The sequence below is a fragment of the Octopus bimaculoides genome, chromosome 16 (genome assembly GCF_046866305.1).
Source record: "Octopus bimaculoides isolate indiv1 chromosome 16, ASM4686630v1, whole genome shotgun sequence".
Taxonomy (NCBI): Eukaryota; Metazoa; Mollusca; class Cephalopoda; order Octopoda; family Octopodidae; genus Octopus; species Octopus bimaculoides.
Genome location: NC_142943.1, coordinates 17,957,442 through 17,976,678, shown reverse-complemented (window position 1 = coordinate 17,976,678; position 19,237 = coordinate 17,957,442). Strand labels below are relative to the sequence as shown.

The window sequence follows — 19,237 nt, the reverse complement described above, 5'->3', positions numbered from 1 at the left end:
GAGTTTTTCATGTAGCCTAAAACTTATTTCACTGTTTGAGTTACATGTACTTCATACTTTAATGGTTAGTGTAGGGGGTATATAGTACAATAAAAACAATTGCTCTAACAAAAATCATCCCACCCTTGGTAGCATTGTAGCAACGAAAAACTGAGAAAAGGTATTCAAAAGAAAAGAAAGTATTCACATTCAATCCCAGGTGACCCTAATTGAGCAGATCTTTTTTAAATATTTTTTTAGGCCCATTAAACTGAAGAAATTAATTGTTGCTATGAAAGAAGAATCTTAATCCAATGAAAAAAGCTCTCTTAGGCTTACAAAGAATAAGTCCTAGGGTCGATTTGTTCGACTAAAAGCGGTGCTCCAGCATGGCCGCAGTCAAAATGACTGAAACAAATAAAAGAATATATTTGAAAAATTCATATTCTGAACAAAATGTGATTTGATGAAGATTTCTCTGCTATTTCTAGCAAGGACCATGTAGACGGACCTCTGTATTAAAAATATTACCCAATGTTGGCAACCAAAGGAGAAACCTGAATTATCTCCCTTAGCATCAGTGATTTTTTATTTTTTGTTTCTTCGTTTTGTCCCGGAAGAAAGTCGGTACATTGAGGTAGCATCTGCATATGTTCTAAGTCGCATGAGACAACTGTGATTAATATTTCACTTGAACAACTGTAAGTCAACAGCTTCAGCAGAAACACATGCAGAGTGGGAATTTACGAGGAATGATGTTTTGAGAAAGGACTGTAGCCTGGGGGGAGAAACACACACACACACACAGTATGGGAGATGAAAGGAGAGAAAAATGTGCCTTGAGTGAAAGCAGTACAAAATGAGTCAGCTCCCATAAACAAAGGCTACTTTAGTCACAATGAAAAGATGAGAGAGAGCACATTTGTGGCCCAGAAGTTGGAGTGTAATGGTGAGAGACTTTATGGTAGTAAAATTACTTTTCTCTCAATGTAATTTAGGATGTCAGTGTGTGAAGCAGTATCTCCATTTAGATGTGAGAGCTGTACTTGACTGTGGTTACATCTGAATATAGTAGAGAAGTAGTAGTTTCTTTTTTTTTTTCAGGAACTAAAATATTTTCTTTGCAGAACTCCCAAGATTTTTCAATGATGAGACAAAGGGCAAAAATATGATCAGCAATAAATCAATTCAGCATGAACCTGGCTTGTTGAGGGCAGTGTCTGCTTCTAATTACAGAAAGTGCATGGCTGACAAGGATCCTGATGAAGAGCTTGCCCAGGATGGAGAGGAGTGTGATGCCCCTGCAGTTGCAGCAGACAAGTTTGGCTGGATGTGATTGGGGAAGCTTTCCAGAGGCTCGATATCTTCTTGGAGGATGAAGAGGAGTTGGCACAGGACCCCCAGCAATGGAGAGCACTGGTGGACCGCGTCGGACCCCAGCCCTATCAAGCAAGAACATGAAGCAAGCAAAATATTTTCTGGCTTTAAAGAAAAAAGTTAGTGTTGAGGATGTGCATTTGCCAGGGAGTAATCCTGAGACCTAGCACTGTTGTTTAAATCTAGGGAGGGTAGTTACAAGGTTGCTTTCTTGATATTTGTATTGATTGTGTCATTGTACTGTTGAAGGAGACTAAATAGACATGACCTTAGTACAGGATGTTTATGAGGTTTCTAGTCTAAGAGTCAGTTCAAGTTTGATGTGAGATGCTTAGGTTGCATATGGATGATATTTGAGTGCAAAGGTCAAGGAGAAATGAGAGGTAGCAATGTTTGAAAGGTGACTGTTATTAGTGGAATGATAGCACAGAGTGTGAGGGATACTACTTTGAATCACACCAGAATTGACAGAATAGGCATGAGAGAGAGCTCTGTCATCCCTCATCATGGTGGTGCAATCTGCTGAGTGCTCAAGTAAGGAATTGCAACCAAATGTAAACTACTGTTACGATATGCAACACAAAGTGAAATGAAGAAAGATAACACAAGGATAAGCAAAATCTTTGGAAATGTTTCAAGATATTCAAATAAAACATTACGTGTCTGGACTTGTGCTCTCAAGAGTTGTAAATATACTTACAAATTTGACAACAACAAAACGACTAAGAGAAAATACGCAAATAAACACATATTAAAATTGTCAAAGGTCCTACCTTGGAGTTCCTAGTGCTGTCATGGGGGAAGAAGAGACCTGAAAAAGAAGAAAAAGAAATTGTAAATATCAGATATTTATGGATTTAAAAAAAAGAAATTAGATAATTTTACAGAAAAGCACAATTAAGCTCAAATTGATCTTGTTATTTTGGCTTTTGGCACTGTAACATTACATTTGATCAAAACTGACACTAAAGGAGAGTAAAACCATCATTATCATGTTTATCAGGATTAAAATCAAAAATCAAAATACAAATTGTAATTCTAAACTTATAAATTGTATATATGAAGTCTTAATTCACTCGGTCAATTTAAATTTCCAACACGATTACTTTTAATGGTTCTGCAAAAAATACCAAAGCACTTTCTACTCTAGCCACAAGGCCTGAAATTTAGCGGGAGAGGTTAAATCAATTACATCAAGCCCAGCGCTTGACAGCTACTTATTTTATCGACTTCAAAAAGGGTGAAGGGTAAAGTTGACCTTGGCAGAATTTGAATTCAGAATGTAAAGACAGATGAAATGTCTCTAAGCATCTTGTCCAGCATGCTAACGATTTTGCCAACTCACCACCTTTCCAAAATACCTTAATATTTAAAATATTTTCATATTTGATCAAGTAACAATCCACAAAAATACTGAGTATTTTATGAGATGCAAGAAAAAATCCTGTAGAGGGGAGGTGTGGTCAACTGCACTATAGTACTGGTTCTTATTTTATTGAGGTTTGAGTGCGAAGAATGGTAAACTTGACACTCTTAGAATCTAAATCAAATTAAGAGATCTGAAAGTAAATATTGCAAGTAATCCACTGCACTGTTCTATTATTTTTTACCATCTTCAACACCCCTGTACATAAAAATACTTGATATTGTCGGCATAGGCATGGCTGTGTGGTAAGAAGTTTGCTACCCAAACACATGGTTTCAGGTTTAGTCCTACTGCATGACACTTTGGACAAGTGTCTTCTACTATAGCCTCAGGCTAACCAAAGTATTGTGAGTGGATTTGGTAGACAGAAACTGAAAGAAGCCCATCATGTGCATGTGTGTGTGTGTATATATACATATATATATATATATATATATATATGTCACAAACATATTTTAACTAACCTAAATTTTGCTTATGCCTAAACACTGCTTGACACTAACATTGCTGACTGTATTTTACACAAAGCTATTGCTTTACAAGATTTGTTCAGAGTTGCCTCACTTAGGTACATCCTGTTGATAAGAGCCAAGTAGCTTGAAACATTGATGTCTGGGATTCCTGATAGATGGAAACACTGAACAAATAGGGTGTTTTCAGACCTTTTTACCATAAGAGAAATATTTTCTCCACAGTAACTGCAGTGAATTTGCCTTTTGGCAGTTGAAATATGTCGCAAACATATTTTAACTAACTTATGTTTTGCTTATGCCTAAACACTGCTTGGTGCTAACATTTGGTTATATATATATATATATATATATATATATATATATATATATATATATACATGTGTGTGTGTGTATATGCGTGTATGTGTATGTGCGTGTGTGTGTGTATGTGCATGTGTCTGTCTTTGTGTATATGTTTGTTCCCCATCACCACTTGACAACTGGTGTTGGTGTGTTTATATCCCCATAACTTAGCAGTTTAGCAAAAGAGGCCAATAAAATAAGTAACAGGCTTTACAAAAAAAATATTAAGTATTGGGGTAAATAAGTTTGACTAAAATTCTTCAAGGAAGTGCCACAGTGTGGCTTTAGTCTAATGACTGAAATAGGTAAAGGATAGAAGGTAAAAGGTTGAAAATCTGAAGTAATTTTGAAACATAATAACTTACATCGGTTGTCGTTGGGAAAATTGTTGATCCATCTGTAAAACTACTGGAGAGGGACGAACTAAGAGAAGACAACACAGGTGAAGCTGAACTACCATTACCATTGCCACCAGCAGCTGAAAGGAAAACCAAATTATTAAAGGATCTTGAGAATTGTTGTCTGTTGATGTACTTATTTCAACACTTGACTGTGCTGGTCTAACACACTATCACATCAAACAAAATAACTTCATTTTCTAAGAAAGAAAATAGGACTTTGTTTAAACAAAAGTTCAAATATAAGCATTCAGAATATATAATAATAATTACTCACAGGAAATTACATCTGTCTGAGCTGCTTCTTGAAGCTGGTGAGCAATTTGGGCAGAGGGTCCGGAAGATTCCAGCTTCTCCAGAATCTCTGCCTGCTGATCACTAAACACTTCTTCCATCATCTTGGCCCATCAGATCTATGCAAATAATACAAAACTGAAAATTAACACCAGTTTCAGATCTTTACCATTTACCAGTATGTATGTGTATATATGTTATATAAATATGTATGTGTGTGTGTGTGTGTATGTATATATATATATATATATATATATATATATATATATATATATAAGTTCAAAAAAACAAAAACAAAAAAACAACAAAGTGAGGACGTGATATGGATAGTGTTATTGGACGCTCAGGAAAGGAAAGAGAGAGTGTATGACGTTTCGGGCGTAGCCCTTCGTCGGAAAGATGGAAAGTTCAGAGAATGGAAGAACGGAGAAAGAGGAAAATGGTACCGATGATATATATATATATATATAAAATTCCAACATAATCAAATTTTCATGTTTTCTTTATGTATTTTTTAAAATCTTACATATTACATATTACAATAATTCAAGCACAGTAATGATTTTCATGTTATCTTTGGGGATGGTGGACTTTTTTTGTTTTTTGACAATCATCCACACACATTATATACTCCTTTTTCACTTTAGCTTTATTATTATTGTTGTTGTACTTGGGGATGGTCATATTACCAGTTTAGCCAATAAAAACACATGCACTGAATATTTTGGCGTTAATTTGCTTCAGCTTTATATTACACTAGCAGAAATACCCGGCGTTGCCCGGGTTAAAGAGAATAATGAAATCTAAAAACGCCGTCTAGACTACGCATCATCTTTATATATAGAGATGTATATACACACACGCACCCAAACACACGTATATATATATGTATATCAATATAAATATATGAAAGTCAATGAAGTTTCGTAAAAGAAGGTGATCATGTACATACTTTCTTGCTGTTGTGATTATAACACCTCATTGTAAACTATGTTCCTTGTTTTCCCTTGTGGAGCATATACAAATAGGTTTTTTGTTGCTGCCCACTCTTGAGCAGCCAACATACAGTTGTCCATGTGAGAAGCAGGGCTCTTCCAAGAGAAGACCAGCTACAGACAGTGTTTGACCCTGAGATTTGTTTATGGACATGGCAAAAGTCACACGAAGGGGGAATTGTAGTCTTCTGAATGTAAAAGGAATGTCTGTTCCTGATGGAGTAAGAGGAATTCTTGGAATAAAGACGTCATCCCCTTTTGCACATCCAGAAAGAATGGTAGCCTCGATAACGTGTGACATCATTTTCTAAATAATGCTCATCTGTTATGTTCGGGTTAAAATTTCATCAACATCAAAAATATATGAATTTTCATGGGAGTTATGGCCGTTATGCAAAGAATATAATTTCCAAATTTCATAAAGATCCATTCAGTACTTTTGACGTAGTTTTGGATAAGAAAACATATGACTAATGTGTGTGTTTGTGTGCATGTGTATGTGTGTGTGATGGGTGTATATATATATATATGTGTACATATTACATGTACATCTATATATATATATATATATACATCTACACATATGTATACATATACATGTATGTATAGATCTATATATATATACATATACGTGTACATCTATATGTATACATATACATCTCTCTCTCTTTCTCTTTCTCTCTCTCTCTCTTTCTCTCTCTCTCTCTCTCTGAAAGTATCTGTCATTACAGTATCGAAATGGTGTACATATACATGTATATGTATACATATACATCTCTCTCTCTCTCTCTTTCTCTCTTTCTCTCTCTGTGAAAGTATCTGTCACTACACAGTATCGAAATGTGATTGTTTCAGTTAGTGGAATAGTTTCATTTTTAAAGTGAAAGTATTTGACATGAGTGTTTTTGTTTCACTTTTGACACGTAATACTTAAATAGTGGAGGAGATATTATGTTGCCGTGTGCTCGAACTCTGCAAGAAGTTAATAATTTTTTTTTACTAAAACACAACTGGAACCCTAAGTAAGGCATGTGTAAAATTTGAATGAAATTGGTTGCGTAGTTCTCGAGTTTTAGGGATTCACACAGACAGACAGACAGACAGACAGACAGACAGACAGACAGACAGACAGACACACATTCTCATTTTTATATATATAGATTACATTACATTAATCTGATTTCGGCCAGAGTTCTTTCGTCACACTTCTGTGACCTCATCAGTGGTCCTTTGCTTTCTTCTTTCTTATGTGTCCCACCTTGCTAACTATCAGCCATTTTGTATTCCTATTGTATGTGTCTACATTTGCGCATGCGCATCCCTCTATGTGTGTCTATGTTTTGTAAGTGCATGTGTGTGTATGGGGAGTGCCTGTATTATCTATATCCTCTGTTAATACATGTTCGTTTATTTTTGTTTTTATTTATTTATTTGTTTGTTCATGTGTTTATACCTACTTTTTTTTGTATTTAATTAAATTTTGTTAACGTATGTATTATTTAATTCCATTTGTTTATCTATGTATTGTATTATATTTTGTTCATATTGTTATTGGTTTATGGGGAATTTATTGTCATATGTTGTGGTTTGTTAGAGGTGTGTGTTAGTGTTCCATTCCAGTTTCCTATTCAGGCTAGGTTTATCTTCTATTATGTGTGTAGCTTCTGTAATTTGTCTAAGTGCTGCGTCTGTGCTATGTGTAGATAAGATTTTAATTTCTATGTTGTTGAGTGAGCTTCCGTGTTCTTGCTCAGCGTGCTGGTACAGAACTGATGAGCTCTTCCTTTCCTTAAGTTCCCTCCAATGTTCATTTACCCGCTCCCCTATGCTCCGTGCTGTTTCACCTACATACGTCGTTGTCTTGTTACTGCATCGTCCCTCTATACATCTTATACTATAGACCACATTTATTATTATTATTATTATTATTATTTTAGTGTTCTTTGTCTGAAATCTTTCATCCCGCATCCTGTGACCTCTTCAATGCTTCTCATGCTTTCTGCAATCTTTAGATTTGTGTAATAGGAGCTTTAACAGACAGTTGTGCTTCACAACTGATAACTGTATTAAAATGACTGAATTTGTCCTTTCAGTATGCCAACTGTGACATTTAACAAATAGAGTAACCAGTGAAAGGCTTTTTTATTTGGTTGTACTAAGGTCCAATTCTAACCCAAGAAACAAATATCACCCTCTATTTCAAGTATCTTTGAATATTTCTATCTCCCAAAACAATTACTGGTTTCAAATTTTAGCACAAAGCCAGCAATTTTGGGGAAGGGGCTAAGTCGTTTACATTGATCCCAGTGGTCAACTGGTACTTATTTTATTGACCCTGAATGGATGAAAGGCAAAGTTGGCCTCGGCAGCATTTGAATTCACAACATAAAAATGGACGAAATGCCACTAAGCATCTTGCCTGGTATACTAACAAGTCTGCCAGCTCACTGCCTTTCCCAAAACAATTATTAAAGTTTAAACTTTGACTCAATTAAGTCTTCACTTCTCTCATAGTTCATTAAGTTCACATAAAACTAGATTCTGAACATTGCAATTAGAAAATTGTCTATTTAGATGAGCACTGACATTGCAAAGATGATCTTTGGATTTAATTAATGAGAAGACAGTAATGTTAAAGGTGACTAAAAACAATGGTAATGGTGAGGCTGTGAACCTGCTACTGTCACACGAAGCAATTCTTCACTAGAATAACATCAAGTAAGTTTGAAGAAAACTACATCAAAAGTATGAGTGGATCTATGTTAGATTTTTTCATTCTTTCTTTTCTGTTAAACATATCTTCAATAGGCTCTCAAAACATGCATAACTTTTGAAGATATTGATTAACAATAGTTCAATGACTATAGTGTCATTTACTTCTCTACATCTCACATATAACAATCACATTTATGCCATTGTAGCTGCATAAAGGCTTTGATAATGTCAATAGCAATGAGCCAATGGGAGAGCCTCTATGCGATCGATTGACCCTCTACAAATAGTAGCCAAATTTCCTTCAAATCATCTCTGTTTTTAAAAGATGAAGGATGCATTTCATGATGTAGTCTTAGTTACACTACATCTGATAAAAAAGGGATGGCAATAGTTAGTATACTTCATACACGTCTACTTGATTAGGGCTGACCTGGTTAGAGATAAATACCAATAATAACAACTTGCTTTTGATGGAGTAACACTGAAGCCTTTGGTAGATTTGGCCCAATGGAAACCATACTGAAGTGGAAAACAGAAATACAGTGATTGCTTACAATAATTTCCAACATCTTTTGACATATTAGAAATGAGAATGATAGGTTAGCAGTTGGCAAGATCATAGAGGTTATTCTTTTGGAAGACTGGATACACTGAAGCCTCTTTCCAAAGGTTAGGATAAATTCCTGATGTGAGGGGATATTGATGATTTATCTCAAGGTTCTGAGATAACTCTGGGAACTACTATTATTGTTTGCCTTGTGGGGCTGACTGAAGAAACCTATGATGAGTACTGGGAGATTTAGCTATTTCAATCAGGTCTTGTGGAGTTTACTTTCTGAGGGTGGTGGAAGAGACTGGGTGAGTGGTTAAGAAGTCTGTTACACAACTATGGGGCTTCAAGTTCACTCTCACCATATGGTATCCTGTGTAGGGCCAAAACCTTGTGAGTGAAATTTGGTTGACAAATTATATGGAAGCCTACCTTAAGGACAGTTCATGTCCTTGGGTAGTAAGTCTGTTGTTTGGTTTAACACTACCACCTTACCTTTTGATGCTATTTGTAAATTCTACTCCATTGCAGGGATTTAGGCAGGGTTTCCAATCAGAAGATAACTTCATCCCTTCTTCCCACTAGTCTCAGAGGTCCCAAAATGGTTACTGAGTGTTCTCTTTCCTCCACTGACTAAGTTATGGAAAACCAAAAAAAGGAGGCAGGGGATTGGCTGTCATGTTGGTGGAGTGATCCAAGGAATTACATGAGACAATAATCTATGAATGCCAGAAAGACTGAAAATGCTGGGAGGGGAATTATGAAAGTTTTGTTGGTTGAGTGTAATGAAGAGTTGGAAGAAAATTGATTGTAAAATGATAGCAATTCCAGTGGAAGTACTACATATAGAGATGTCTTAGTTAAGGAATAGGGGAGTGGAAAATTCTACAAAGTCAGTATTTATCTCCACAGATAACTTGACCAACATTCCCAAAACATCTATTCAAAAATCTGCACCAGCACTTGGAAAATATTACATTGTCTCCAAATACATTTGGAAATCAAAAGATAAAAGAATAACCACAAACATTATATGAACTATCCAAGGCAAAACATTTAGGAATGTGTCAAAGCAATACAACCTTTGTCTTGTAGAGAAATTTCATATCACTCTACTCCATTCCTAAATCAAAATACCTCATGAACTTTAGAGTAGATGTTAGTAATACTTAAATGGCACATGGTATCACAGATCACATGATTAGTTAAAAGAGCCAGTACTATTTAAACCCTTCAACCATTATCCATAATTCCTTTTCAACTGGCTCAGTTTGCAAACTTCTTTAAAGTTTCTAACACAAGAGTAACTGAAAACTTCTACATCTTAGTATGTCAAAATAAAATCAATTATAAATGTATATAAACATTCACAATTTCATAAATCCTTTAACAAATTTATATGCCAATATATTTACTCTCATAATCAAATATATACTGCTTTTCATGTTAACAAAATACTTAAAATAATAACTGGTTTACTCAAATAGCAGTTGCAATATGTTTTCTTGATCATAATATAAATTTAACAATTTGACAAAGTAATTTTAGGCCAAGAAGCAAAAATCAATGTAACAAATTTTATCTCAGAGCATGTACTAGGTTAAATTGTAGTTAATAGTGGCGGCTATATCAGTATAGAACATAGCTATGTTCTTAAGCATTATTCTCAAACAACCATTAACATATAAAGAGTGCTGGGCCACAATCATGGCCACCAGGCACAGGTCAACAGGCCACGATCGTGGCCCAGATAGATGCATTTAATTTATGGGCGTTTGTTGGGGTCTAATGTTACTCAAACGCTCCGATACCCCCAGAATGCAGGAGGACTAATAGTTCAACTAACGACTTTTCAAATGATGCAAAACTTGCCACCATTATATACTAAGAAGATATTTTAACTATTCTTTGTTTTTTATGTGTGCATGGTAGTCTGTCTCATTTTCATAAAATGTGCTCAGCAGTCCAGGTTATATAAGTGCAAATCCCAGCACTTTATGGGCTAACTATAGAATGGAAGCAAACACATAGTCAAAATTTGTAACATAATGAATCAATATTATAACAGTTAATAAAATTATTCATCAAAACAGGCACAAAAAAATTCTTATAGAATGTGTAATATAATACAAGTGGCAAATTCCCTGCAGGGAGTTACAGAAGAGGCTGGCTTTGAAATTGAGGGATCAAATTACATATATATAAACTTGGAGTTAATTATAAACTGTAAAAAAAAAAATGCATGGCTATATTCTAGCATGGCTACATTCCATTAGTTGAAAACAGTGGAAGAATATATAAATTGCAAAAACTTTCAAGCATTCTCTTGTGTTGTCTTTAACGTGTAGCAAGCACATAGACAGACACACATACAAATTAGTGTAACCTTGTAAGAGATGTTACATTTCTTAAAAATTGAATTTTTTTTTTGTCCCATCAATTGGATAGTTTTTTCCACTTTGACATTTAGCTATAAATTGTACATGCATATATTTTAAAATATATGGGATGAAGTACTAATGGACGACCTCAGAATTTTTAACTTTTCAGATGAGATGACAAAGGACTAAGATACCTAGTGCCTTGCTGTACTCAAGAAGACCCATCCTCCACAGCACAAGTGTTAAGGCTGCCCTCCCTCTGGTGGAGAGGATTGGCCTACAAGGGTTCTGTACTAGTGCCACATGAAAAGCACTCGTGCCAATGCCATGTAAAAGCACTCGTGCCAGTGCCATATTAGAAGCACCTAGTACAAACTGTAAAGTGGTAGCCATTAGGAAGGGCATCCAGCCATAGAGACCAAGCCAGATCAGACTGGAACTTGGTGAAGCTCTCTGGCTTGCTAGCTCTGGTCAAACTGTCCAACCCATACCAGCTTGAAAAATGGACATTAATGAATGATGACGATGATGATGATGATGTTCATATGACTGAGCGTAACTATAAGAAAGTATAGTCAAGTATAGTTAAAATGAGTTGTTAAGTATAGTTATTTATATATAACAATGACTAGAGCAACATTTGAAACAATTCACAAAGTTTGACGATGTTTCAGTTGACAGAGAAGTTTAATAATTTTAGGATTTGGCTCATAATTCAATATTCTCACATTTCCCACAAGTCACAATCTGCAATGACTTCACATATTTGTATTCAGAAGGACATTGAGATAGAAACATATCTGGTAAACAAGTTAACAGAATTTTATAATGCATACTTTTAATTCCATGTTATACTACCTGAGAACTGCGAATTTCCAGATGCACATTTCAAGGCAGTTGAGATATTAGCAAAGCTCAATAAGTTACAACAGCATGTAGCTCATTCCCTTAACTCAAGGAATTTAGTTTGAATTTTATCTTTAGTACAAAGCAGTGTTTTGTACAAGATACAGAAAAGTTCCAGTCCAGCATGCTTGGCAACAGAGAAAGAAACACAACAGTGGGATGCTGAAGTAATTGTGTAGTTTCTTTAATAAGTTTTTGTTCATTTCTATGTCCACTTTTCCATGCTACCATAGGTCAGGCAAATATATTATTGAGGTATTGCTTTACCACTGGATGCCCTTCAAGTCACTAACCCTTACCTGTTTTTCAAGTAAGGGATCTCTTACTTGACATGTCTTTAAAAGTGCAGAGCTATCCGAACAATTTTGCTTGCTTGTAATCATTGGAAAGGTGCACACGTCTATCTACATATATTCATACACACATATCCATGCATATACACATATACAGGAATATATATACTTACATATACATATATGTGTGAGTATATACATATATTGATGATGATGATGATGATGATGATATATATATATATATATATATATATAGTTTGAATTTACAAAAAGCAAAAGACAAAGACAAGTGAAAGAAAACCAAACAGGTGTATCAATTTGAAGCTCAGGAACAATGGAAAAGTCCTTGACATTTTGATCCTACACTCTTTGATACACACACACACATAAATATATATATATACAAGGTTACAATTTTAATATCAAAGATCCCTATGGATCATACAGGTTGTAATCCTTTGAAACATATGTAGGAATAAAGTATGCAATTATAACATGCGTTTTCTCCAATCCTTAAATTCTTAAATATACTCAAATACCCAAAATTTCAAGGAGTTCCTGCCTTAAAAACAGGAGCTAACCACAGTTATTTTGTGTTCTTTGCTACATTGGTTTCTATTAACCCATTTATTCTATCAGAAGAATTTTTATTCATTAAGATAGAAGAAATACACATAATTATATATATATATAATACACACACACACATATATATAAATACACAAACACATATATGTACATATATTAATACACACGCACACACAAACATATATATATATATATATATATATATATATATATATATATATATATATATATATATAAATACACATAAATATATATAAATACACATATACATATATAAGTATATATACATATATAAATATATATACATATATAAATACATGTATATAAATATATATATATACATATCTAAATATATATACATATATAAATATATATATATATATACATATCTAAATATATATACATATATAAATACATGTATATAAATATATATATATACATATCTAAATATATATACATATATAAATATATATATATACATATCTAAATATATATATGTATATACATATATATATATATATATATATATATATATATATATATATATATATATATATATATATACTGCCTGACTAGTTTGGGATTCCGGCTAAATTCAGCACCGAAGATTATGGCGACAATTCTCAAAACCCTCCTGGGAAAGGCAGACAAAGTGAAAAGAGCCACCAATTCCCATATTGATGACATCCCGGTGGATGAGAGCATAGTGTCGGCAAAGGAGGTCATAAGCCACCTGAAGAGTTTTGGGCTAACTGCCAAACCATCAGAGGGAAAGGAAGGAGGAGCTGCACTGGGACTCAAGCTACAGAGAGACAAGGCTGGCACGTTGGTGTTTCGGAGAGGAAATGAGATCCCAGAACAGGACTCCAAGATGAGTAGGTGAGAACTGTTTTCTGTGTGGAGGAAACTGCTGGAACACTACCCGATTGCAGGATGGCTCCGGACGGCAAATAGCTTCATCAAGAGGCAAGCTGAAGGAGTGAGGTAAAGTGATAATGTGGGTGAATAGACAACCGCCATGATCCAAGAAGTCTTGGAGAAAGTGACTGTGGAGGACCCAGTAAGAGGAAACTGGTATGTGCCCAAACTGAAGAATGGGATCGTGTGGTGTGATGCCAGCAGCATAGCAATGGGACTTGTCCTGGAAATTGGAGGAGTCAAGGTGGAGGATGTGGCCTGGCTAAGGAAGAAGGACAACTGCAACCACATCAATGTGGCAGAGCTGGATGCCGTGTTGAAGGGGCTGAACCTAGCCCTGAGGTGGAGGCTGCATACCGTCAAGATCTGGACCGATTTGGCCACTGTACTTAGATGGGTGGGGGTTAGTGGTCACTGGCAAGTGGAGGGTGTGAACCAAAGGGGGCACAGAGATGCTGATAAAACACCGTTTGGGAATTCTGGGCAAGCTAGCTGCCAAGTTTAACTGGAGTCTGAGTGTGGTTTTTGAGCCTTCTGAGAGGAATAGAGTGGACGTCCTGACCAGAGTAAAGAAAGCCTGGTTGCAGGTGCCAGAGGATCTAGATCAAGGAGTGGTTGCAGTGTGTCAACTGAGTGACTCGGAGCTGAGGAGATTGCAAACCACGCACCACATGAGGGTGAACAGGACCCTGTTCCTAGCCAGGAAAGTTGACTCAGGCGTGACCAGGCAGAGTGTGCAAGGAGTAGTTGGGAGCTGCGACAGATGCCAGTCCATTGACCCCACTCCGGGTGTGCATGGGGCAGGAAGCATTCCAGTGGAACACAACTGGAAACGACTGGCAGTGGATGTGACGCACTACTGACAGGGGACATACCTCTCAATGGTCGACTGGACCAGGGCGGTTGGCCATATGGAGGGTGAAGAAAATGGGGACCGCAGAGGAAACCACAAGAATACTGAATGAGATATTCCTAGAATGAGGCCCCGTGGATGAGCTGCTTGTAGACAATGGCACAGTGTTTCACTCGGAGGTGCTGGGGGAAACACTCGAAAAGTGGCATGTTAGCCGTTTCTTCAGGGCGGCATACCAGCCAAGTGGAAATGGGGTTGTGGAGAAGCATCATTGCACCATCAAAACCATAGCAGAGAGGGGCTACATCTCACTAGTCAAGGTTGTTTTTTTGGTATAATATATTGCCCAGGACGGGACAGGTTGAGGAGTCAGTGTTACACAGGGCAATATTCAAGTACGAGTGGCGACATCCATGTACTGCATCGCCGCAACCCACAGAAGAGAAAGAGAATGCCTTTGTGCAGGTCAGGAAAGAAGTCTGGGTTAAACCCCCAAATGCGCGGTGCACATCACAGTGGGGGAAAGGGGACAATAACCTCTGTGAATTCAAGGAACAATGTGTCCATAGATGGCATGCCACGTCGTGTTTTGGATGTGCACAGGATCATCACTGCGACGGAGGATGGGGCCAACAGCAATGGACAAGAGGACGAAGCCAGCAGCAACATGCAAGGAAATGAGTCCAGTCCTGAAGCCCCATGGCAGTCAGAGAGAGCGATGCCCTCCTCACTGGTTGGCTGAATACGTGACAAGTTAAGGCGTGTGGTCAGGGTTGAGGAGAGGGTGTGGGCAGGTTGGCTGAATGATCTTCAGATCAGGGGGCGCATGAGCTAGGCTGTGTTGTAGGAACGGACTGGAAGTGAGGGAGTAGGCATGTCCTGTTGGAAGTGAGGGAGTAGGCATGTCCTGTTGGAAGTGGGTCCTGTGGGTCCTACCGGAAGGGCTGCGGTGGGCATGCGGGGTTAGCGAGGCGCGAGCAGTCAGTTGGTGGCAAACAGCGCATGAGAGCAGATGCATTAAACAGACAGCACGTGGACATTGAGTGAATCTTGCAGATCGAGACAGAGCACGTGCACGTTGAGAGCGACCCTTTTCCGGACCGACAGGTAAGACTGCCGTAATTCTCTCTTTGCTTCCGTCTTTTCCCTCCTTCACATCACAAGAACAAAATGAGCATTATTTTAAGATTATGAAGTTCATTTTCAACATCTCTTTTATGTACAATACAATTGAGCACACTGAGCAAATTTTACCCTTAAACTCAAATCTGAAAGCCTTATAACTTTTTATTGAGGGTATGTAGTCACAAACATTGTAACATGGTGTACTTTTCAGAATATTTGTATTGATTAGTCCAATCGAATATCATAGCGGAAATGCTGCTTGTAATCTGTGAAGTCAAGTAAAACAATTTCTGATACTTTCTCTTGTAGTCACTTCAAGAGTTTCCACTTGGACTACAGTCAGATTAAAATTTCAAAATGGGATGGCATATTCTAATAATTAAAGGATGAGTGTTACATTGTTACATCTTTTCACCTGGTTTGGGGCTTCAAACTTTTACAATAACATTTCTACATGATAAAATTTTATTAAAGTTGTCCTATAATTTCATAACACTCGTATACCCGAGACCATTCAATTTAAATAACATTAGGGTTTCAATGTATTTAAATAACCCTGCATAATATTTATACTATATTCAGGAAATGTCAGGTGAAAGTACATCAAAGTAAACTGGTTCCAATGTTTTGCATCTTACTCCATGACACGCGCACTTATCCAAATTAATGAATTTTGTATATGAGGGATCGTTGTTCTCAAATTATAGATACAGTTACATTCTCCTCGTTATGATGATGACTAAACTCGAAACGTTTGACTTAGCACTTTTCAAAGAATTCTAATCGTTAGCAAAATGTTTTAATTCACACTCAAAATTCCATTTATAATTTTTTCTTGCCTTAAAGATAACAGTAACTATCACCAAGTAATGATAATAATAAATACCGACACACGCACACACATATATCAATTACTTCCACAGAAAACTTTTAGTTTTCGAAAGAGTTTAAGTGCGACAGGTTTTCAGTGACTGCCACATAAGCAACAAAAATCAATCTGAGACAGCTACTGAGATCTGAACTAAAGAAATAGTTGTACGTTCTACAGTTCAAGACAACACTTGTGTGAAGTTATTAACGTGTTGTGCCACGCACACATTTATAATAATGTAAGCATCTACAGCAATTTAGAAACACCGTCAAAAATAGTCATATCGTCAAGTTCAAAAGTAACTGAAATAAAAAGATTGCCTTTGACAGACATCCTAATAGTTTTTTCTGCAGAAACATAAGAGACTAGGCAGACGCTTGCTTTCTAAATTATATATTACTTTTAAGCACAATAGAGGGGCTCGTATCGAATGGAAGTAAATGTGATCGAGTTCATCGAACTAAACCAAATTTAGTAAAGACACAATAAACAGAAATACAGGAATGTGCAATGATAAAACAGTGACAACGCGAGAACATGCATCAACATGTATATATATATACACATATATACACTGACAGACAAATACATTATGCATTATTACATACATAGCTACACATAATTACAAAGACGAACAAGGTTCAGGTTATTAGCAAATATAAATGACAGCAGATGACAGACGTGAAAAATATAATGTTTACCACAACTCCGAATTGCCAAAATGGATTCTATGACGTAAAGCCACGTCACCCCCGGGGAGCCTCGCTTTCGACAATAGATTAAAAATAAACTGGGAAACTCCCTTTGACAACGGAGTAAGCTACACTTGTCCGGATCAATTCATTTTGGGGAATACAGATTTATGAATGCAACGAGCTATAAAAAGACCTGTTCAATAATGGCTATCAAAAGTCATTACTTGCATATCAATCGCTAAAAATCTGAGAACGGGAGTTATTGGATGGGTTTCCCTAGAAGACACCTCGTCAAGAGTCAAATCAATTTTGATCGAGTAGACCTAAAATCAAAGACATTTCCTCCAGTACCTTGTTTATCGAAGATTGATTTAATAAAAACAATAAATAATTTATTTACCTCATCAACTTTCTTATCTTTCATATCCATTGCTACCGGTCTGTTTCCAAATATTTGTTAAATATTCTTTAAAACCAATATGCTATTTCTGACAGGATGAGAGGTAGTTTCTCAACAAACGATTTCTTTACACAGTAGGAAACATGTCAAGTACAATGAAATACGAGTTGTGCATCAAAACTTACGTTCAACTCTTCAGAAATCACGGGGTACGTGTCTATATTTAAAACTATGAATTAGAACGTGTGCAAAACGTCACACTCGATATTCCAGAATATTAAACAGAGGATCTATACCTTTACAATTTGAAGAATTCAAAAAAGAGAAAAATAAAGATAATTTATAAGAGTTTATTGACAAAGTTTTATCAGAAACATCAGAACACGGTACTACTAAAGCAGCACGGTCCCGTCCGCGCTAGCTAGTCGTGAGTGGTCGATCCTAACCCTAACCCTAAACACGTATTCATTTGCACACGCGAGATAGGGTTAGGGTTAGGGATAGGGATAGGGTTAGGATCGACCACTCACGACTAGCTAGTGCGGACGCGCGACTGCGCATTCGGGACCGTGCTGCTTTAGTAGTACCCAGAACACTTTATCGTGGGTTCCATCGGTTGTACGCAACAGATTTAGACGATGCATTGCAGAAGCCGTAAAAATAATTTATGAACACCCAGCAGAAATCTGTCACAATATGTTTATGTCGAAATGTCTATTCTTGCACACAAAAATAAACTCATAAGTTGAAACTCCACTCTGCCCAGGCTATCAAATTCAGACAAGTTGACAATTAAAATAATTTACTGGATACTGGATGGTCTCCGTGTTGAAGCTCCCAGGAGCTTGTTCGTAGGTCCTTTTCCACTAGTACAATTAATTTGTCATGTGTGGTACAACACTTCGACAGTTGTAGCTAATAGTAACAGACAGGGTCAAATTTTGCCCGAAGCTCCCTCCAGTGTGCGTCAAGCCTGTTCTTGAAGGCATTGACTGATGGAGCTGCGACCACGCTGTTCGGCAGACTGTTCCAGGTGGCAGTCACACCCTGTACGAAAAAGCAGCTTCTAATGTTCGGCCTGCAGTGTGATCTTCCCAATTTCAGGCTGTGTCCTCTCGTATTTCTGCCTTGGAAGTAGTTGAATTGGGGGCGGTTGGTCTGGTACAGGCCGTGCGTATACTTCTACATGTTGATCAACATGTTTGTACTAACGCTCTCACAATCAGGGGCCAGACATTTGTAGGAAACAAGGACACCAGTGCAAATTCAAACAGAATTGAACTGAGAATTTAAACGGCATCGAACTTTGAGTTTTACTTGTTCTACAGCGTTCGCCACATTCTTTTATGAAAAGCTGAAGCCACTCCAACACATATTTGTACTTGATCATACATACGTGCACGCTTCTCAATTGTTTAGGTGAACGAAGGTTATTTGGTTTACGATTTCGCCTTTACCAATGCGATACTAAAAAAATACCCCACAAAAAACCCAAACGGGGTATAGAAACTTACACTCTAGGTTGTGCGACTCAGAAATATTATCCAACTGAACGTTGTCTCGCACACAATAAGAAGGTACACTATAACAAGGAAGTTTACCGTTTTACAAAACCAAACTAGAAAACTGGACAAAACAGAGAACACAATTGAAAAAAT

The 19,237-nt window shown here is 36.7% G+C and overlaps 1 protein-coding gene across 5 annotated transcripts in view; it reads right to left on the bottom strand.

The window, feature by feature from the left end:
- LOC106884436 (protein PRRC1-A) overlaps nt 1-19,237 on the bottom strand; it is a 57,943-nt gene that overhangs the window by 17,036 nt on the left and 21,670 nt on the right. For 2 of the 5 annotated variants that reach the window (XM_089364212.1, XM_089364210.1), the window contains exons 2-4: nt 4,273-4,408; nt 3,963-4,075; nt 2,130-2,167 (exon numbers count right to left, since the gene is read on the bottom strand). In XM_089364212.1, coding sequence (XP_089220338.1) covers nt 2,130-2,167; nt 3,963-4,075; nt 4,273-4,393 — 272 coding nt within the window. In that variant the 5' untranslated portion in view covers nt 4,394-4,408. Of the gene's footprint in view, nt 1-2,129; nt 2,168-3,962; nt 4,076-4,272; nt 4,409-8,464; nt 8,519-17,185; nt 17,308-17,579; nt 17,775-19,237 lie in introns of those variants that run through there. The other 3 variants (XM_089364209.1, XM_089364211.1, XM_014935827.3) reach the window with 3 other exon arrangements.